Source organism: Phocoena sinus, chromosome 5 (genome assembly GCF_008692025.1).
Source record: "Phocoena sinus isolate mPhoSin1 chromosome 5, mPhoSin1.pri, whole genome shotgun sequence".
Classification (NCBI taxonomy): Eukaryota; Metazoa; Chordata; class Mammalia; order Artiodactyla; family Phocoenidae; genus Phocoena; species Phocoena sinus.
The window spans coordinates 110,059,008-110,082,528 of NC_045767.1; the positions used below are offsets into that span (position 1 = coordinate 110,059,008).

Consider the following 23,521-nt stretch of genomic DNA (forward strand, 5'->3'; position numbering starts at 1 on the left):
TTCAGTCCCTGGTGGGGGAAATAAGTTCCCGCAAGTTGCACAGCGCAGGCAAAAAAATAATTAATTAATTAATTAACTAATTTTTTGGAAAAAATAAGAATAAAATAACATTTCTAGTACTTAACTTTTTTTGCTAAAGGGGAACTGTCACTATAATATCTTAGGATCCCTATTTCTTGCATTCTGCTAATACTCAGAATAATTTTACTGAAAAAATACGTTATTCCTAAGAAATAAAGGTTAAAATATTAATTATTTTTATTTCAGAGAAGAAAGAGACATTATCAGATTTCACTAAAGCAGTCTTTCATTTTTAGCATGATTTACCATTTTAAAATTGGGGGGTTCGTTTGTGTTTCGGTTCATCATTGGTGGTTCCATTTCAGGCTTGACCCTCAGTGATGCTTTTTATTCTGTCTGGATAAAGAGTTCAGAAGTGTTGGTCAGTTCTCTAACTAGGCTTACCACACTGTCCAATAGAAATGTAATGTCAACCATAATTACGATCACATATATAATTTTAGATTTTCTTGTAGTCACATTTTAAAAAGTCAAAAGGACCATGTGAAACTGATTTTAAGAATATATTTAAACTTATATATATCCAAAATATTTTTATTTCAACATGTAATCAATATAAAATTATTAATTGGATATTTTACATTCTTTTTTTTTTAATATTAAGGCTTTGAGATCTGGTGTGTATTTTATATTTACAACAGGTCTCTTCTCAGACTAGCCACATTTCAATTGTTTAACAGCCACTTGTGGCTAATGGCTACTCCATTTGGCAGTGCAGACTTAGGGCATTGTTTTGGCATCACACCAAGGGATAGCTTTCTGCTTATGGAAGGAAAAATGCCTTCTTGCTCTTTGAGCAACGATGTTCCTGATGTTGTACTCCATCTAAATATGAACTGACAGGTAGTAGCAATAATAGCTAGTCTTGAGGACTGAAATAGAAAGTGCTAAAATTGGGTTGGAGAATCATCACTGTGATAAGTAATATTTTAAAATCCCCCAGCAGAAAACTGGACAGCTACATGTAAAAGAATGAAATTAGAACACTCCCTCACACCGTATACAAAAATAAACTCAAAATGGATTAAAGACCTAAATGTAAGGCCAAACAGTATAAAACTCTTAGAGGAAAACATAGGCAGAACACTCTATGATATAAATCACAGCAAGATCCTTATTGACCCACCTCCTAGAGAAATAGAAATAAAAACAAAAATAAACAAATGGAACCTAATTAAACTTAAAAGCTTTTGCAAGGAACTTCCCTGGTGGCGCAGTGGTTAAGAATCCACCTGCCAATGCAGGGGACATGGTTTCCATCCCTGGTCCGGGAAGATCCCACATGCCGTGGAGCAACTAAGTCCATGCGCCATAAGAACTGAGCCTGTGTTCCAGAGCCCATGAGCCCCAATTACTGAGCCCATGTGCCACAACTACTGAAGCCTGCACCCCTAGAGCCTGTGCTCCTCAACAAGAGAAGCCACCGCAATGAGAAGCCTGCGCATGGCAACGAAGAGTAGCTCCTGCTCACCACAACTAGAGAAAGCCCGCATGCAGCAACGAAGACTCAACACAGCCATAAGTAGTAAATAAATAAATAAATTTATTTATTTTAGAAAAAGCTTTTGCACAGCAAAGGAAACCATAAACAAGATGAAAAGACAACCTTCAGAATGGGAGAAAATATTTGCAAACAAAGAAACTGACAAAGGATTAATCTCCAAAATGTATAAGTGCTCATGCAGCTCAATATCAAAAAAACAAACAATGAAATCCAAAAATGGGCAGAAGACCTAAACAGACATTTCTCCAAAGATATACCAATTGCCAACAAACACATGAAAGGATGCTCAATATCACTAATCATTAGAGAAATGCAAATCAGAACTACAATGAGGTATCACCTCATACCAGTCAGAATGGCCATCATCAAAAAATCTACAAACAATAAATGCTGGAGCGGGTGTGAAGAAAAGGGAACCCTCTTGCACTGTTGGTAGGAATGTAAATTGACACGGCCACTATGGAGAACAGTATGGAGGTTCCTTAAAAAGCTAAAAATAGAACTACCATATGACCCAGCAATCCCACTACTGGGCATATACCCTGAGAAAACTATAATTCAAAAAGAGTCATGTACCACAATGTTCATTACAGCACTATTTACAATAGCCAGGACATGGCAGCAACCTAAGTGTCCATCGACAGATGAATGGATAAAGCAGATGTGGCACATATATACAATGGAATATTACTGAGCCCTAAAAAATGAAATTGAGTTATTTGTAGTGAGGTGGATGAACTTAGAGTCTGTCATACAGAGTGAAGTAAGTCAGAAAGAGAAAAACAAATACCGTATGCTAACACATATATATGGAATCTTAAAAAAAGAAATGGTTCTGACAAACCTGGGGCAGGGCAGGAATAAAGATGCAGACATAGAGAATGGACTTGAGGACACGGGGAGGGGGAAGGGTAAGCTGGGACGAAGTGAGAAAATAGCATTGACATATATACACTACCAAATGTAGAATAGATAGCTAGTGGGAAGCAGCCCCGTAGCACAGGGAGAGATAAGCTCGTTTCTTTGTGACCACTTAGAGGGGTGGGATAGGGAGGGTAAGAGAGAGACGAAAGAGGGAGAGAATATGGGGATATATGTATACATATAGCTGATTCACTTTGTTGTACAGCACTAACACAACATTGTAAAGCAATTATACTCCAGTAAAGATGTTAAAAAAAAAAGAAAGAAAAGGGTGGTTATCGTAGGTCACGGTGATGCTGTGCTTCAAAGAAGTCCTGCATCCCTTGATGCAACCCTATCCATTTTAAAAATACAGATACCCAATTCTTTCTCAAAAAAAAAAAAATCCCCCAGCAAACTCTGTTTCAAGTTTTAAAAAAATCATTTAAGTTTAGAAACTGAGGTACAAAATAGATTACTGTCTTCAGCCTGAACCATCATAACCAAATCTTGTGGAACAAATCAGACTCATAAAGCTTGAATGAATTTCATAAGGCAGTCACATGTAAATATTAGGCAAATATCTAAGCTTTTCTAGGCAGTTCATTGTTACTGATTCCCCAGCCCCCCAGCTCCCCGTTGAGGCAGCAGGCAGCATACACATTTTCAGGTACTGTTAGTGTCAATAAATTTAATCTAATGATTAAATAGAATCTGATTTGCTGCAGTTTAAACTTTTTTCCTTCTCTCCTATAGAAGTGATTAACAAATCAGGATCTGAGAGTGGAAAGAGTCATAAATGTCAGCTAGGTTCATTATTTTAGAAAGGGGGCAGTAGTAAATGGATCTTTTACATTCTTTATATCTTTTACATGGAGATTGTTGGAGAACTATACTTCTCTAGAAGCTTGGAATTTAGTACAAAAATATTTTTTAAAATAACCTGTGCTAAAAATAGGGTAACAAGTTTGGTGGAATCCTGAGATAGCATTTAATTTTTAAAGTTTTTATTTTAATCGAGTTTATGCACAATCAGGCCCTGGTTGTGATACAGCATCAAATGAGACAGAGCATTGCCTTCAGTGAACATTTGCGGTAAATGGGGTACTGACGATAAAAGCATTCCAGCAATTCAGTATAGTAAAGGATCTGTGGCTCATAGCTACAAGATCTGAAATGAGGAGAAGGGAGAGGAAAGAGGCAATTCAGGGCCTATCATGGGGTGCCTTATAAGCTTTAGTAAGGAGATTGGACTTTATGCTGGGGGCAGTGGGGATATACTGGAAAGGTCAAAGCAGAGGGGATTTTGTGGTTTTAAGTGACCGCTGTGATTGGTGTTTGTATTACACTGAGCAGGAGTGGAAACAGTAAGTAAGCTGTTAAAGTAATGGGGTGAGAGGCAGTGGAGGCAATGGTACTAGAGAAATGTGATGAATTTAAGACATATTTAAAAGGTAAGAACTGTTAGGATTTGCTGATTGATTTGTCTCCTAAGATGAGAGAGAAATTAAATTTGACTTGGACAGGTACTTAGAGAACACAGAAGAACAAGTTTAGTTAGGGCATGGGGATCTAGCTCCCTGCCTTCAGGCAGAAAACTTCCTATGACAGGTGAATTCAAGTCCCCCCAAACACATTTAGTTAAGCCAGCATTTACTGATTATTTTATCATATGCAATACATAGTAGGGAGTTTTGGGGGTTAAAAGGGTAAGATAAACACAGTTCTTTACTTCACATATCTCCAGGTGAGAATGACACGTATACATAAAACTATTTTTAATACAAGTTAGACAGTGCCAAGTGCTATAATAAGATATAAACAAAATGAAATTACTTCTTCCTGGAGGAAGTGGGGTTGTGAATGACTTCACAGAGTAAGTGGTATTTGAGTTGTATCTTAAAGGATGCAAGGGAGCCTTCCACCTCCCAGATTTACATCTCTAGCACGTACGTTTATCCTGGTATCTGACTCGCTCCTTAGCATCTCCATTTTAGCATGTAAAATGTATCTCAAATTTAACACATTCAGAACCAAATTCCTGATCTTCATTCCTTTAAACCTGCTCTTCTCACAGTCTTCCCTTTCTTAGTTAATGGCTTCCAAGTAAAAGCTGTTGTGAGTAAAAGCTGAAGTCCTTACAATGCAAGACTCTACAGCAACTACCCCTCCCCTCCATAATCCTGTTACGTCTTGAACTCTTTGTACCATTTGCCCTCTTGTCCACTCTGTTCTAGCCAAACAGGACCTCCTTGGTATTCCTCACAAACTCCAGGTATCTTCCCACCTCAGGGCCTTTGCTTTTACTTTTCTTTTCACCTGAAAAATTCCTCCAGATATCCTTATGGATTCATTCCTTCAGCCACTTTAAGTCTTTACTCAAATGTCACCTTCTTAGGGAACCCTCTTGCACTGTTGGTGGGAATGTAAATTGATACAGCCACTGTGGAGAACAGTATGGAGGTTTCTTAAAAAACTAAAAATAGAATTATCATTTGACCCAGCAATCCCACTACTGGGCATATACCCAGAAAAAACCATAATTCAAAAAGACACATGCACCCCAGTGTTCATTGCAGCACTATTTACAATAGCCAGGTCATGGAAGCGACCTAAATGCCCATCGACAGACAAGTGGATAAAGATGTGGTACATATATACAATGGAATATATGGAGTATACAATGGAGTATATACTCAGCCATAAGGAGGAATGAAATAGTGCCATTTGCAGAGTCATGGATAGACCTAGAGACTGTCATACAGAGTGAAGTAAGTCAGAAAGAGGAAAACAAATATAGTATAATATCGATTATATGTAGAATCTAAAACAAAATGGTACAGATGAACTTTCTTGCAAAGCAGAAATAGAGACACAGATGTAGAGAACAAACTTATGGATACCAAGGGGGAAGGAGGGTGGGATGAATTGGGAGATTGGGATTGACATGTATACACTGATGTGTATAAAATTGATGACTAATAAGAACCTGCTGTATAAAAAAAGAAATAAAATAAAATTCAAAAAAAAAAGTCACCTTCTTAGTAAGGCCTTCTCCTCTTTCTTTAAAAGTACATGCCTCATCCCATGCACTTTAACTGACTTCTCAATTTCAGTTTTCTTCATATCACTCACCATCCAACATACATGTCTCTATTTATTTATTATTTATGTCTTATCCCACTAGAACATTAGCTCCATGACAGCATGAATTTGGACTGTTTTGCTCATTGGTTTATTCCTAGAGCTTTAAAACAGTACCTGGAACACAGTAGGCACTAAAACATTTATTAAATTAATGCTTTGATTAAATATAGAAGAGTATTCTGAGCAAAGAAAATGACATGAACAAAATTCAGAGAAAAGGCTTAGCACATTGGGGAATGCTTATTGGTCTGCTAATTGGTCTTATGTGCTTGGTGTGTAGGAAACATAGAGAAGGAGAAATACTGAAAGGCAGTTGTGGTCTAATATGAAGACCCTCAGTAATATTCTAAAGATATTTTTCAGTTCGCAGTCCATGCAATCTCTGGCACAGCTACTCAGCTCTACCACCGTAGCCCAAGAGTAGCCATAGACCATACCATATGTAAACAGATAAGTGTGACTGTGTTCCCGTAAAATTACATTTACAAAAACAGGTGGCAGCGTTTTGGCCCCTGGGCTGTATTTTACCATCCCCTGCTATAGGCAATGAGGATCCATTTAAGATTTTGTACTAATTGGCTCTATTATTTAAAAAAAAAAAAAAAAAAAAAAAAGGCGCTTTGGCAGCGGTATGGAAAGTACTGGGAATGGGGAAGAGAGATGAGAGCTGGAGATAGGGAGAAATTTTAGGAGTCTATGACAGTTAAAAGTAAAGACTCTAGGAGCCTCAACTAGTCAAAGAGCTAAGGGAATGACTCAAGAGGTGGGTTAAAAGTAATTCTCCAGGATTGGAGATTACAGGTTGACTGTAAAGGGATAGGAAGGCATAAAGATGATTCCTTAGATTGGGTGCCTAGATAAATGATGATGCTGTGAATTATAACGAAGCTGGTATGTAGTCCAAATGTGTGAATTCAGTTTTTGACACATTGATATATTTTCAGAATAACCAGGATATTATCACCTACTAGTTGAAAATTCAAACCTAAGCTTCAGAATAGTGGCATAGGCATGTAGGGTAGGAAGGAATATTAGGCGATACTTATCTTGAACTCCTCAAAACGGTTGTCTAGTCTCTTGATCTCCGCTTTTTCAGCTCCCATCATCTCCCGAGCCCACTCGAATCAAGCTTTCTTTTCCACCATGTTATCGAAATCAGTCTTGTCAGAGTCATTGATGAACAATTTCCATGTTGTCAAATGCAAATTTTCAGTTCTCATGGTACTTGATCTGTCAGCATTATTGACACAATTAATTTATCCATTTTCCTTGTAACATTTTCTTCACTTGGTGAAGGAGCCATCTTCTGGCTATCTCTTTGCCTTTTTTTCAGTCTCCTTTACTGGATTATCTTGTTTTCATACCCTAAATTACTGGAGTACCTTTCGGCTTCATCTTTAGATTTCTTCTAGTGTCAACACTTGCTCCCTAGGTGATCACACGTTACCTCGTGGCTCTCCCCTGAATTCTAGAGCTATACAGGTAGCTCCCTTTGAGCTAGTTGTACGTTTACAGGCATTTTAAACTGAACATGTCCAATATCAAACTCTGTCTTTCCCTCTCACCCTCCTCTCTACCCTAAGGAAAAAGTCCTGCTCAATACCTGCATTTGCCATCTCAGTGAAAGACAGCACTGTTTATCCAGTTTGCTCAGACCTTTAGAAAACTTGGAATCTTTGATTCCTCCCTATCACATACACCTCACTGCTCATCTTATCAACCTTCAGAATATGTCTAGAATCTGACCAGTTATCACCACGTCCATCACGAGAGCCCTGGCCCAATTTATATTATAAATCAGATCATATCCGTGTGCTCACATCCATCCAGTGCCTACTCATCTAGCCTAGAGCAAAATTCAGGTTCTTAATGTAGCCACTGAGGCCCTGTGTTACCTGGTTGCCACTTTGATGACACATCTCTTTTACTCTCCTGCAGCCTCACTTGCCTTTGTTGTGGTTCCTTTTCAAAAATGCCAAGCCCAGGAGTTCCCTGGCATTTCAGTGGTTAGGAGGCTGCGCTTTCATTGCCATTGGCCGAAGTTCGATCCCTGGTTGGGGAACTAAGTTCCTGCAAGCCGTGCGGCATGGCCAAAAAATAAATGCCAAGCCCACTCCTGTTTTGGTGGCTTTGCGTATTACGTTGTCTCTGCCTGAACCACTTTCCCCTAGATAATGCTTCGTTCATTCTGTTTTTTTCATTCAGGTCTTTGCTCAAATGTCACCTCCTCAGAGTGGACTTCCCTGGACACCCTCTCTAAAATAACACTGCCCAACCCCCATCATTCTCTATCCCTTCATCTTTTTTTTTTTAACATAATACTTGCCAGCATTTGACACAGTACATATATTCGTTTGTTTACGTTATGTCTCCATAGCTACAGTTCTGTGAAGGTGGGGGCTTTGTGTGTCGTTCATTTGGTAACCTCGGCATTTAGAACATTTAGTTAGAAATCAATAAATATTGCTTGAAACAATGAGTAGATATAAAGATATCGAGAAAAGAGGCATCAGTGAAAAAGCCTGGGAAAAACAGAGAGATAATCTGAGGAGAAAAAGGAGAGCATATGGCCATTTATGCCAGAAGGGCACAGCAAAATCCAGTGGGTAGGTGCTCCAGTGGGACTACTAACATCTTGTATTTTAGGAAGGGGACTTATCTCTCCACAAGACAACTGGTGCCTGGATGTCATCTGCTGACTAAGAGTTGTTAATGCTCTAATTTTCTACACTTTTACAGTTAAGGCACATTGAGTTTTTACTGTTATAGCTTTACAAAAGAAGTCCATGTGGACATCCTGTCACTGATTATATCTTGGATATTCAATTTAAAACTCTGGGCTTTCCTGGTGGCGCAGTGGTTGAGAGTCCGCCTGCCAATGCAGGGGACACGGGTTCGTGCCCCTGTCCGGGAAGATCCCACATGCCGCGGAGCGGCTGGGCCCGTGAGCCATGGCCGCTGAGCCTGCGCATCTGGAGCCTGTGCTCCACAACAGGAGAGGCCACAGCAGTGAGAGGCCCGCGTACCGCAAAAATGAAATAAAATCTATCTTATAATTTATTGTGTATCATTAGTGATGAATGTAAAATTTTATTGTTATGAAATCAGAAGGGTCAGTACAGCATATTCCATACTTAAAATTAAGTAAATAGAGTGCAATTAAATCCTAAGAATTTACTAAATAATATTTGAAAAATAAATGACTATCAGTAATATTACAAGAATTCGTTTTAGCTTTAAAAATTAACCCTTAAAGGTATTAAGTGTATACCTGTTTGTTAGAAGTAATAATACAAAATAGAGATGATCAGAGAATAGTTCTATTTGTGTCTTGTGAGATTTGTTAAACATGAGACCTTTGACTTGCCCTCCACTACCTCAGAAATCCCAGGGGCTGTGATCTGAAGATAAGTTAGGTTTATTTTTTCCTCTTTCAGCATGTCTTCTACCATAATACATTCCACAGATGCTGATAGCATCAGCTTTAGAGCCTTTTATAAGAAAATGTTCAGCTACAGTTAGTAGAACATAATTGCTGGACATTTATTTCTTGATGTATTTGTTAAGAGAAAAAGCTTAAATTAGGATGATTTGATAGTTTTATTTTCTTCCTATTTTCAAACAAACTTTTAAATAATTCAGAATTTTTTAAATGCTAAAAGAAAGTAAAATTAAAATCTTACCCTTTTCTATCCATCCTTTGCACATTTCTGGCATATGTACTTCCCTCCCTCCCTTCCTTCCTTCCTTCCTCTTTACCTCCCTCCCTCCTTCTCTTTATCTCTCTTCATTCTCCCTCTGTCTTTCTCCCCCTCTTTTTTCTTTCTTCTCTCTCTTCCTCTCCCTCTCTCTCTCTCTTTCTTCTCTCTCTCTCTTTCTTTTTTTGGTCAGTCCCTCTTCCACCCCCTGCCACACACACACTCACAACCACATTAGAGTCAGCTCAAGCTGTCTTGCCGCTCTCTTAACAATGTAGAACACTCATACTCTAACTGAACTATATATGTGTTCATCCTTGTTTTTATACATAACTTACAGATTTGTTAATTTAACCCTTTTTAACACTTTTCTTCTTCATGCATCAATAGGTTAAATGATGTACCCATGTACTATTTTTTTTTTTTAGCTTTGAACTTTGTACTCTTTATGTCTACAATGAATCATTTCTTTTTCGTGTGTTCTTTGAGAAAAATTACTTGAAAAACTGAATATTTTTCTTCTTATGCTACTTACATAGTGGGCAGAAAAAAACGTTTTTATAAAGCACTTAGAAAATGTTCCTATCTTCCTGAATTATAAAAATGTACACAGGTTAGCTGTAATTTGTTTTTTGACCTGGTGATCTTATATTTTTGTTCAGTGTAAGAATGTAGACTATTCATTAATATATTTATAAATACTGATATTAACTGTTCTCCTCCATACTCATGTATTATACAAACTGTTCCAGAAAAGATTTAAGGTGGGCATTTTATTTATGTCTTCTCTTCTGGCAGTCACAGCTTACCCATTATTTGTATTATTAATGTCCATTATCTCTCCCCAAATTACAATTTCCTTGAAGATAGGAGTCTGGAACAGCAAAAGGTTCAGCAAAGATGTCCAGTCCAAATTTAGAAGTGAAAAACATGTGTTGAAAGCGGGAGAGAACTATAAAGTATTGAGAGTATTCATCATAAAGTGAGGCATGTTGAACAGTACTGTCATTGCTAATAAAAAATAAAGAAACTTGTTTTGAATGTGATAGCTATTTAGTAGGAACTATTAAGTCTCAAATATTTTTGTGGTCATATTTACTTTTACAAGTAAATTCTATTAAATTCCCTTAGGATTATGTTAAAAGCTTTTAAGAATAGCCACTATCAGTGAATTACCTGTTGACTTTAAGAATCGGGCAAGTTGAGTCTCTAATTTGGGATTGTTATCAGGGGCCACATTAATGATAATAATAATAATAGTAGTAATAGTAGTGGTAGTAGTAACATCTTTTGTGCATGTAGAATTCTGTATTATCTCATTAGCCACACAACAACCCTGTGTTTTAGAAGAGGCGACTGAGGTAAGTAAGGGTCAGAAAAATTAAATTAAAAGCACGTGACCAGTAAGTTGAATAGATAAGACGCAAACCCAGTTATTCTCTTAACTGTATTAGATTGAGATAGATTATCTATTTGTTCGTTTGTAATCCATGATTTTTATTTATTTTGAATTTGAAATGGCAAGTTTAATATCTAAAACCATACAGTATTTATTTGATCTGTCTGGAAGCATTATAGATTATTTTTTCTTCTCCAATTTAAAAATTGCTGTTAACATTTCTTTTACTAAAGGAAGAAAATAGCATTTTATCTACTCGATAAGGAGAAACTAGATATCAATTTGAATACTTTCAGATATGCAGTCCATTTAAAATGACTTATAGGTTCAATTCAATTCTAATAACTCTCTAAAAGATTTTCTCATTTGTGGGCTAACAAAATAAATACTTGCAAGTTAATATGTATCAGAACATATACCTTTTTTTTTTTTCAGAACATATACTTTTAAAAAATATATATTCATCAACTCTTTTCTTGTTCATTAAGAAAGTTTACTTTGGAGTTTTTCCTTCATAAAATATACAGTTTTTCCAATGTAAAAAGCTAAAATTTTGCTTTCACATCTTTTTTTACCATCAGTATCCCCAAAGCAGTATACATTAAATTAGTTGCCTTGCTATCATGCTTATGTTTGACTTGTCAGGATTTCATATTTTAGTAAAAATAAAATAAAAATTTAACTTTAGTTCTGAAGTAGCATCTTGGTTTTTATTTCAGGTTTTATTATCTTGTTTCTTTGGATTAATAGACTAGTATTTGGCATGATTACCCAGGTATTATTGAAGTGATGGCTTTAATTCAATGGATAGAATTGGTGACTATTAGAAGGTGAATCATACAGCCTTGCTGCAGAGGCCATTCATATCAATGGGGATCATACCTTAGAAAAGAAAACTAAAGCATATGTGTGGTCACAACCAATCCTTGTCATTATGCCATGAAAGCCTTGGGATTTGTGATCAAAGCAATGGGCTTATCCTGAACTGTGGTATAACCTCTGGTTGAACCTTTCAAATTTTTATTTTAGGAGATGATACACTACTTTTTGACCATGTTACTTACCTCTAAGACCTGATGCCCTAATTAAGTGATAGTGATTAAAATTATTGTAAGCAAGTCAGAAGAAAATGTGAATTGTAAATATCTCTGTCCTCTGTCAGTGTTGTTTACTTATCATTTTCCCCTGATGTTTTAAAGAATTGCTGAACATGTGGTTTTTATCCAGAGCTGAATGTTCTGTTCTGATGAATATAAAACATACTTCACTTTGTAAATGTACATTAGAAGTATTAGAAAGACATAATCTTTGACTCTATCACTAAATTTCATCTGTCAAAGGAGATAATTCTGAACTATAATATTTGGTGTTATATCAAGGCATAGTTCTTAGAAAGATGCTTTTAGGATTAAGACGGAATTCTACTTATAACTTGAATGTCACTATCATCCATAGTAAAATTCAGGCAGTATATATACTTATTTATCTTTTTGTTTACATGTTGGTGTACCTCAGTTGCGTTCAGTATGTTTATTTTATGTTAAGAGGGTATTCAACTCCCATCAACTGATTTACTTATGCAGATTTCCTTCCAACGAGATTGTCATATGGTTTAAGTATATATACTCACTCCTTTACTTAATTGTCTTTATTTGATGATGTCCTTTATACTATATTAGATTCTTTGTAATCTTTCTTTTCAGTGCTAATTTATTGGAAACATTTGTCCTATTTTAAATTATCTCCTACTTCATGTATATAGTCCTCTCTAAACCAACTAAATAGTTCTTCATTGATCACTGGAAACACATGATATATTCAAGTTTCCATCTCTGTACCTCTTCTTAAGATATTCCCCTTGTCAGGACTGTTCTTGTGTTTCCCCTCTGCTAATATTTATCTTTGACTTTAAGTACCATTCTTCAATCATTCATTCAACAGATTTTTACTGAATATCTAACATGTTTCACTCACTATGTCTAGGCTTTGGAGGTGTAGCAGTGAACAAGATACTTAAAGTCCTTTATCTCCTGGAGCCGTCAATTTAGAGGAAGCAATACAGTTTGATGAGTGTTATATTAGGGAAGTACAATGTATTATGTTCTTCTCCCTAAAGCTTTCTCTGACCACCCCAACTTATTTTTTTTTTTTGACCACCCCAACTTTTAGACATCCTTTTCTCTTTTGAATTTCTAGAGTACTATTTGTGCCTACAACCAATTTCCTCCTAAAAAATGTATCCTTTCACTGTTAGATCTGTGATCTGATCTGTAGAGGGGAAGTAGCACTCACGTCTCCATATCCCAGATCCTAACACAGTTCTTTGCAGAGTAAAAATGAAATAAATGCTTTTTGTGATTATGATGTGTTATATCACTCTTCATACCTACCTAAAGCTTATATCAAGTAATCAGTTAAATGATGGGAAATTTTAAAAGTTTTATACTGCTCATACTGAATTTTCTCTACCATTTTGTCTCCTAGAAATAATTGTCAGTGAATATATTGGTAACTTTTTATCACTGAAATACAGTTGACTCTTGAACAACATGGTTTTGAACTGCACGGGTCCACTTATGTGTGAATTTTTTAAAATAGTAAATACTATAGTAGTACCCTGTCCAATGTTGGTTGAATCCATGGATTTGGAACCGCCCATGTGGGATATAGAGGAACTGCAGATAAGGAGTGCCAACTATAAATAACACTCAGATTGACTGAGTAGACAGTAGGAACCCTAACCCCAGTGTTGTACAGATGTCAACTGTGTGTATAAATTCATAACCAGCAACTCAAGTATATAAGAAATGTCCTAATTTGAATTCAAATCTTCTTTATATTATGCTAGTAGGAAGTTCTTTCACAGTTATTAGATGGGTAGGGCAGAGACCTCCTTTTCCCAGGGCTTGAATGAGATCCAGGCTTATGTGATATCTAGAAAATTGGCTCTCACATCTTCAGTTCATCTTGTTCACTAGTAATATCTTCATTGTCTAGGACACATGGTCTTTTAGAAGCTGGCAGCTCTGCTGATTATCTAAGCTTGAGTTAAGAAATATTTGCTGATGCCAAATCCCTGGTGCCAAGGGACTGTCTTCCATAAGTGCACCATCATGAAGCCATTGTGTAGAGGTGGGCAAATTGTTCTCTATGTAAGGGTGCTTGACTGAAGGAAAGGAGAAGCAGAAATCCAACCTGTACTGCACTTACCAAACTGAGTTCTCTTGGGGCTGAATTAGCCCAGAAGGATTGCTTTTTTCTAATTTATACAGAGGCACTATATGGACAAGTAGGGACCTTGATTACCACTTACCATCCCCTAGGTTCCAGCCTAACCTCTTCATCCCCTCCCCTTGCCCTCAGGCTAAAGAAAGCTGACTACAGATTTTGAGAAACTTGGTTCCCTAATCTTGAGGAAAAACTCTTCTTTGGTTTCTGTCTTTTTAAAAATATTAACCTTTGACACTCCTTCTCCTAGACATTTTACATAATCTCCTGTTTGCTTAGACTTTCACAAAGGACAGAAAAAGAGGATGTCTTCAGGAGGTCTCTGCTCTGGACCTTGCAAATGTTCTGGAAGTGCCTGAGAACTCTCTTGAAATTGGAGAAGTGTATGGGATGGGAGGTTGGGAGGTAAAAAATAAAGAAGCAAAATGTAAAATTCCTATCTCGATAAATTTCAAGTGAAGTATTAAGCTTAATTTTTAATTAATAAAGTTTAAAATCTTAATTTTGAAATATTTTTATAATGTCCACTCTACAAAATTATAGGGTATCTATCTTTAATAGGAAATTGCAAGTAAAATCTATGGTAATTATGGAAACTGATAAAGTATTACCTCCCTCCCAGCATTACAGAAATTATGCAACTGAATGTTTAACATAGTCCAGTAAGATTTAAAATTGCTTTCTTCATATCTTTTATTACAAATTTCTTGTTTATTTTATGTGTAATTTTGCTCCATTTAATTTTGAGTTAAATTAACTGAATTTATATTTAGAGTAAGCTGTCAACATTAAAATAAAATAAATTCATAATAAATTTATGTGTTTAAATAAAGTAGGGCACAAACAAAATATATTTCTGTTAATTGAATGTATTTTTAATAAATTTATTTATTTATGGCTGTGTTGGGTCTTCATCTGCTGTCTAGGCATGGTCTCAAGAAAGAGTATATTTTTTGCATATTTTTACTATGCAATATGTATCTCTGATTTATAATGCAGATGACTGATCTCCCAAAACTTGGGAGAAACCTAGCATCTAAAATTCAGCCATTATATTTGTTTTGATTCCTAGGAGAATTATATAGAAGCATAATGAGTATAACAGGCAAAAGAAGGACAATATCCTCTAATTGTGAGAGCATTAGTGTGAGGGTACGGGTGGGCAGGTATTATTGAAATTTAAAGAATAAGTAAATAATTAAACCAAAATGCTGCTTTGATTTTGAATACACAAGGAAGGCATGGTCCTCCATTACTACTGTAGAACAAGACTTGGAAATAGTAACATTCCTCTTTACTAGCACAAGCAATATGGAGTGAAAATAAGACATTTTGGGAAATTTTCTCAAAGCTGGAATTTATTGAATGCATACTTCAGCAAATTGATAGTTATAAAGTGACATATTTATATATGGGTAAATAATAATTATAGCATATTTTTAAAATTCTTCCTATATGTGTAGTATATATACATATACACATATAAATAAAATATTTTTTTCAGGAGAACCAGTTGTTTTCTTATCATAGAAGAATGAAAAGGTTTTGTTTACTTTTTTAAAAAATTGCTTAGAATATATGTTAAAAACATATTTTAAATGTGTAGCACTGTATATATTATGTAATAGAACCCATGCTTTTTTGATGATTAAGGACACAGGCTTTAGAGTTAAACAAATCTTGATCTAAGTTCCAAATTTATCATAAATCAGCTGCATAACCTTGGGCATATTACTTAACTTCTTTGAGCCTTAGTTAATTTTTTTAAATGAAGATGATACCTTACCTTGTAAAGTTGTTGTGAAGATTAAGTGTGATAAGTTGTTGTGAAGATTAAATGTGATGTTTATTAAGAGTTTTATTTTAGTACTTGATTCATGTCATGCAGTAAGTTATTTAGCTAAAACAAATTGAATATAGCTTTTTGTTGCATAAAATATGTCTTTTGTTAATTAGACTTATATGCATCATTGTGGAGAAGAGATTCTTAAAATTGTTGTATGAACATTGCATCATTTCATTTATGGTTAAACTTAACAGGATCTTCCTTTTAAAAAAATTAATTTTGTTCAGTTTAAATGTTTTGCAAGTCAATGATCATGTGGTTGTCAGGCATTTGGAGGGCAAGCTCATTTCTACCCTGCTTAGTTAATTATTGTGATTGTAAACAAAGGATATACGATTCAAAGTCAAGGAACATTTCACATGGATGATGGAGGTGATAATAGCTTAATTCCTGCTGAATTTTTTTTCTTTGCTCTAGTGAGTTCATACTGACCTTGTCCAAAATCTGATGACCTCCCTATTTCACTCAACCATTTGGAAAGCCGGGCCTGCCATAGCTGGCCCTGAGGGGGTATCTGAAAGACCACTGAGTCACTGACCCATGTCAAGACTGGATTTCAAGTCTGATCTATAGGACCTCTGAAATAGTTATACATGGGGCTGATTGTACACAAAAACCTAACTGGCTGCATTTTTCTGCTTATTAAGTATCCTGTTAAAGCGTATTTTAAATGTCCTTATTAAAGTCATGTTTATATGACTTAGTTTCTCATGCAGGTCATTTTCTAGGCTGATTATAAATTTTGATCTTTTATAAGAGTTAGTACCCTAAAACTAAACTTGAATGTTTTGAAATGTGAGCAAAACATACTGTTACACTGTGGCTAAATGCAATGAATATCTTCCTGGTTGGTGATGGACCAAAGCATTTTAATGCTTATAAAGATTTTGGTTTTTTTTTTTCTGGCAAAAATTCCATATACCTCAAAAAAATCTAGTTTAAGCTATTGTTGATATTACAGCATGTTAAACTGTTTACGTCTTGTCAAACCTCAAATATTACTCAAATGTTGGTATATAAGAGTTTTGAGTTTGTAAGACTTGTCCTAAAGGAAAGCATGTGACCACCCAGTAAGGTGTTATTTAAATTTGGTTGGATGGGATCTGTCTACCTTAATAGAACTTTGTGATAGGGCTATGATATGAAAAGAGTAAAAACTTTCCTATGTTTATTTTGTTCTTCTGCACAATAGGAAATGATCAGCCCTTTTATGAATACCTAGTCAGTATTCTACAATTTATAATATGACATTGTCTTTTATTTTTATATAGGAGTTGATCCCTGAATTTTATTATCTCCCTGAGATGTTTGTCAACTTCAATAATTATAATCTTGGAGTGATGGATGATGGGACAGTAGTGTCTGATGTTGAACTTCCTCCTTGGGCCAAAACCTCAGAAGAATTTGTTCGCATAAACAGATTGGTAAGATAGTAATCATCTACTCTGTCTGTCATGAGCCTTTTCTCAAAGTATCTTTCATGTGTTGGTATAATCATTAACCCTTACTCTTCTGGGCAAAACTGTAGTTGATAGGGATAACTAAAAGTGATGTAATAGTTCATGAATCTCCATATATACTTTATAAAATCTTATTGACATGAAAGGTATAATGTGTCTTTTATTCTTTTATGGAGAACTTAGGTTACTTTTATATGAACAAGATGATTCAAGATTATAAGTGAATTTCTTATTGAATTCTATGCTTTTTCAAATATGAGTTTCTTGTACTAGGAGAAGAACATAATTCTGTGTTCAGGTTGGAAGGCCATTGTACGCTTCGATAATAGAAACAAGATTTTCAAATTATATGCTGTATCTGTCTTTTGAAGGAAATCTTCATCTAATATTTAGAATATGAAAACTTAAAAAGTGAAAAGTGCAATAATCATTGTGCTTACAACCAACTCTTCATAATCCTCTCCTGTGGACTCTTTAATGTCCTCTGTTGTGTAGGTTCTGGATTGTTTTATGAAAAAATATATGACTTTTCCTTTTTGCCTTTAACTTTCATAAATGCCTAGAATCAGGGAGCTTTATTCTCAGTTTTTGAAAGTAGTTTCTTTATCATACTTCATACTTCATATTAAAAATGAAACCTAGGGCTTCCCTGGTGGCGCAATGGTTAAGAATCCACCTGCCAATGTAGAGAACACAGGTTTCACCCCTGGCCTGGGAAGATCCCACATGCTGCAGAGCAACTAAGCCATGCACCACAACTACTTAGCCTGCGCTCTAGGGTGCACGAGCCACAACTACTGAGCCCAAGTGCCACAGTTACCGAGCCCAAGTGCCACAACTACTGAAGCCCGTGCACCTAGAGCCCGTGCTCCACAACAAGAGAAGACACGACAATGAGAAGCCCTCGCACCACAACGAAGAGTAGCCCCCACTCGCCGCAACTAGGGAAAAGCCCGCGCACAGCAACAAAGACCCAACAGCCAAAAAATTTAAAAATAAAACAAATAAATTTATTTAATAAATAAATAAGTAAAATAAAAATGAAACCGAAATTGCATTGTGTTTTTAATTTTACTAAAACAAGGAAAATTATTTCATTTTAGTTTTCTTGGTATGCTTACCTTTTCTACCAACAATTTTTTATATATATATATATATATATATATATATTTATATATATATATTTTTTTGCAGTACGCGGGCCTCTCACTGTTGTGGCCTCTTTCGTTGCGGAGCACAGGCTCCGGACACGCAGGCTCAGGGGCCATGGCTCACGGGCCCAGCCGCTCTGCGGCATGTGGGATCCTCCCAGACCGGGGCACGAACCTGTGTCCCCTGCATCAGCAGGCGGACTCTCAACCACTGCGCCACCAGGGAAGCCCAACAATTATATTTTAATCCTGTACAGTATTCTAGATCCTAATTGTAATCCCATTATTACTGAAAATTCGTGTTTTACATATACTGGAAGCAGTGCAGGGAGAGTGGAAAGAGTGTAGGCTTTGAAGTTAGACCAGTTTTCCTAATCGTGGATAACTCACATTGCTGGTTATGGGACCTTAGGCAATTTAACTTTTCTGAGCCTTGATTTCCTCGTTGTAATTTGAAAATTATTTGTGTAAAACTGTAATTATATATGTAAAATACCTAGAATTTTCTCTGGCTTACAGGAGGTCTTCAGGCAATAGCACCTAACATTATTCTATCACAGTCTTAAGGTACATGTTGCATTTTGGTTTACTGCATGTATTTTTCAAGATTTTTAAGTTAACTGTAATTATAATGAGAGCCCAAGACAAAGCTTAGCTCTGAAAGATGTTAAAGGAGATGTCAAACTTTTAAATGTGACAGTTGTCTATGGTCGTGTTTTTTTTGTTGTTTTTTTTTTCTCTCCAGGGGTATGTAGATGTCAATAGAAGGTCTAGTCATTCTGCAGTTTTGGGGTTATTTTTGGGGGTTTGCTTTCAATAATTTTCTATGCTTTTAAAACACATTTATTGAGGTATAATTTGCATACCATAAAATCCATCTTTTTAAAAGTGCTCAATTCAATGAGTTTTAATAAATGTGTACAATTATGTAACCATCAGCACAATCAGCTTACCTCACTGCAAAAACTTTCCTTGTATCTGTTTGCTCCCAGTCGTAGTCCCAGGCAACCACTGATTCTGTCTCTTTAGTTTTGCTTTTTCTAGAAATTTTATATATATGGAATCCTGCCGTATGTAGTCTTTTTGTGCCTGACTCTTTCACTTAGCATGATGTTCTTGAGATTCCTCCATATTGTGCACGTATCAGTAATTTCTTTGTGTTGCTGCATAGTATTCCATTATATAGATATGACACCTTTTGTTTATTTACCAGTTTATGGACATTTTGCTTTTTTCCAGTTTTAGGCTCTTAAGAATATTTGCATATGTCTTAGGGTGGATATCTGTTTTCATTTCTCTTGGATAGATTCCTAGGAGTTTAATTAATTGCTCAGTCATATGATAAGAATATATTTACCATTTTGCATTCCCACCAACAATATGTGAAGTTTCAATTTGCCATAGCCTTGCAAAGACTTGGTATTGTCAATCTTCTTTATTTATTTATTTATTTTTTTGGGGGGGGGTAGGGGGTTATTAATTAATTAATTTATTTTTGCTGTGTCGGGTCTTCGTTTCTGTGCGAGGGCTTTCTCTAGTTGTGGCAAGCGGGGGCCACTCTTCATCGTGGTGCACGGGCCTCTCACTATCGCAGCCTCTCTTGTTGCGGAGCACAGGCTCCAGACGTGCAGGCTCAGTAGTTGTGGCTCACGGGCCTAGTTGCTCCGCGGCATGTGGGATCCTCCCATACCAGGGCTCAAACCCGTGTCCCCTGCATTGGGAGGCAGATTCTCAACCACTGGGCCACCAGGGAAGCCCAGTCAATCTTCTTTGTTTTAGCTCTTCCAGTGATTCATTGTGATTTTAATTTGTATTTCCCTAATGACTAATGATGTTGACCATCTTTTCACAGGCTTATTTCCTATCTTTAATATGTTCTTTGGTGAGCTGTCTATTCAGATCTTTTGCCTGTTTTTTAATTGGGTTGTATGTCTTTTTATTATTTAGTTGTAAGACATCTTTATATATCCTCCATAAAAATCCTTTATCCAACATATGTTTTGCAGATATTTTTCTCCTAGTTTGTGGCTTGTCTTTTCCTTTGTAATGGTTCCTTCTGAATCACCATTTTTTTTTTTTGAGAATTATGTTTTATTCAGTGGACTTTCTAAGTACTTCAAGCCCAGGTAGTTGGAACATCAAAAGATTACTGTTAATTAAGGAAAACCAGGTATCTCAAATTAATGAATTTAGTGCGTCTCTATGTATGGGAAGATGCAAGAATCTGGGCTCTTTGAAGTCATTCCTTTGATATACACCTTAGCTGTCTGGGGCCAGTATCCTGTTCTTTCCCTCCTGAGTCCTGGGGGTTGCACCGTTGGGGGTGGCTGCAGTGCCTGAGGGCTTACTGTGGGGCGACAGTGTATGGCTGGCTGAATCACCATTGTGAATAAATGTTTTTGCTATTAGGTAGATACAAAATAATATTTATATAAGATTTGAAAGTTGTAAATAATCATCCCCATTCTTGAGGAATATATTTTTTAAAAAATTAAAACCATGTTCTGATCATTTTATTATTGAAGCATTTTTTCTCAGTTTATACTTTTAAGTCTCAAGGGAACCAACTCTCTATTAATCATTACCATATTTAGTATTGTTAAAAATACAAAGAAATTTGTTAATGTGTTTGCTTTAAAAGAGGTCTAAGAGGCAGAAACATTTGAGTAAGTTATATTTAAAGCTCTTCAACAATATTTTGACAATTAAGAAAATGTAACTGTATAAAGTAAGCCACTCTCCTGATAGTACCCCCATCCCTACTCTCAGTACCCTCTCCTCAGAAGAACCAGGTCTATTTGGAACAAGTCTCACAAGGGCACCAAGGAAAAGAAGGTCGCAGCTTACTAAATTGTTTTCCAATAAGATTTTGGTTTTGCCTGCTCATGCTCTCAACTTATGTATGCCTATCAAATGTTAAACAGTAGTATTTTATAATACTAACTGCACATTTAATGTAACTTCTTATTGAGCTATTAAACATTTGTCCCAGTGATTCCTCTTTCTCTGAGTTTTACAGATGTCTTCATCTTCTGAATAAGCTTATATTCTTAACAGAACTTATAAAAATTTACTGCAAGTTAAATGCAAACATTTTACAGTGAAATATTTACATCTCTGATAATTTTAACTCATAATTAGAAAAATACTTGATTTTACTTACATGTGCCTTTAGGAAAGAATTTAATAGCTCATTCATTCATTCAAAAATATTTATTATACACCTGTGATGAACAAAGCTTTCCTATGGTGCAGTTCATATTGATTCGTTTAAAATTTTCCTGTTAACTTTCTGTAAGTGACTAAATTATTAGTATGGTATTTTATGTATGTTAGCCTGTTATCACATAAGGGTTTTATCGCCCTCCTCTTTGGTTTACCTCTTCAAGTCCACAGATTTTATGCAATGATTTTAGCTCATGAAATGCATACTACTTTGATCTGTGACCTTTTTGTGGTGCTAATCGGGTTCCTGATATCATTATACCTTGCTCATTAATCATATTTCCTGCAGCCCGTCAGGCAGCCAGACAGCACAAGTCCCTGTTTTCAGCCCTCTGTTGGCAGGTTTCTGCTTTTCCAGATTATTACAGACGATACTTTGGCTTCTCATAGCCAGAGCCACATCAAGCTGTGTGTTACAATTAAAGTCAGATGGTCCTCAGGTTGAACAGGGATATAGTGTTGCAGCTGTCTCTCTTCCTGGAACAAACCAGCACCAAGAACAGATGATCTATAGGACAGTGAATAATAACAGATTGTACAGTACTCCATTGGTAGCGGGGGATCATAGATTTAATTAACTGACATACTCATTTTAAGATACCCAGCACGCCTTTTTTAAGTATTTGGTTGCCCAAGTATTATTTCAAGGGAATAGAATATTTTTAGGAGCATGATTTTGATGGTGGACAGTAACGCTACATTTTCTTTGTGTTAGAGGCCTGTAACTGCTACCTTATCTATAACTATTTTACTCCTTGAGCTTTCTGTAGGTAGTGAAGATGTAAATAAGGATTTGTGAGTTGGCCTTAAGTGTCGAATTTATACACAGAAGATAATATCCTGTGTATTTTAGAAAGAAAACCTTCATAGGTCTGATTATTCTTTCAGGTATATAAGTTAAATTTTCGTTGTTCTGAAGAGTTGGAGTCGGGGTAAAACCAAAGCAGTCTTAAATACATCCAAGAGATTGGTCTGTTTTATTTAATACTTCCTAGACCAGAAGAAAAATTATTCCAAATATTGCTTCAGAAATATAAATGAGAAACAGGCTCTCATACTTCCAAATAATATGAAAACGTGTGAATTCAGACTGCTCATCATTATCTCATAAGGTCGATGTTATGGACCTATATTATACTGCCTCTTACAACCTTTGAATTTTAAGTTGAATAACAGACAAAGAAGGTCATACTCTCAGCAGTAATATTTTTTGTAAAAAGTTTATAAAAGTTGGTGAGGTGGAGCATTTTGTTTTTTCCACAGGATGTGTAGTTTATTCAAGTTATAATAATAATGAAAGTAATTTGTTCATCTAACAGGTACTTACTGAGTTGCCTATCTACGTACCAGCACTGTTAGACTCAATGAACCAGGCAGACAATACCTGTACTCTTTGGAGGTAACTTCCTTTTTGATAACTTAGGCTGTTGAAATAGAAGGCTTCTGAGGGCTGAGAGGTGGCATGAATTTAGTAAAGGAAGGCTCCTATTAATGAATTGTCCTGAGGTTACCAGTTAGAGTCACCTTCGCTTTTGTGTATCTTCTGTAGCTTCTCTCTTTCCTACTGTTTCATAAAGGTGGGATGGGTTGTCACTTGCTTGAGAAGATAAAGAAAAATTAAATGAGTATGTTATCTTCTTTCCAGATAACATATGGACAGATTAAAAGTGATTTTTTATATTGTTGTCTACGAGAAAAATAGAAATTTCAAATTTTATTTCACCACCAACCTAGTCTTTTCCTATCTATTGGTAAAATTTAAATCTCTTCAGTGTAAATCTTCATAGATCTTATATATGTGCATGAACTAGGTCAGTCTTTTCTTTTTCCTTTGAATGGAAAATTTACAATTCTTAAGTGATGAGACTAAGACTCTCTT

General features: G+C 35.8%; 1 protein-coding gene across 3 annotated transcripts in view; it reads left to right on the forward strand.

Annotated features, from left to right (window-relative positions):
* LRBA (LPS responsive beige-like anchor protein) overlaps positions 1–23,521 on the forward strand; it is a 753,999-nt gene that overhangs the window by 589,872 nt on the left and 140,606 nt on the right. For all 3 annotated transcript variants that reach the window (XM_032633582.1, XM_032633583.1, XM_032633584.1), the window contains one exon: positions 17,078–17,230. In XM_032633582.1, the coding sequence (XP_032489473.1) occupies positions 17,078–17,230 (153 nt within the window). The remainder of the gene's footprint in view (positions 1–17,077; positions 17,231–23,521) is intronic.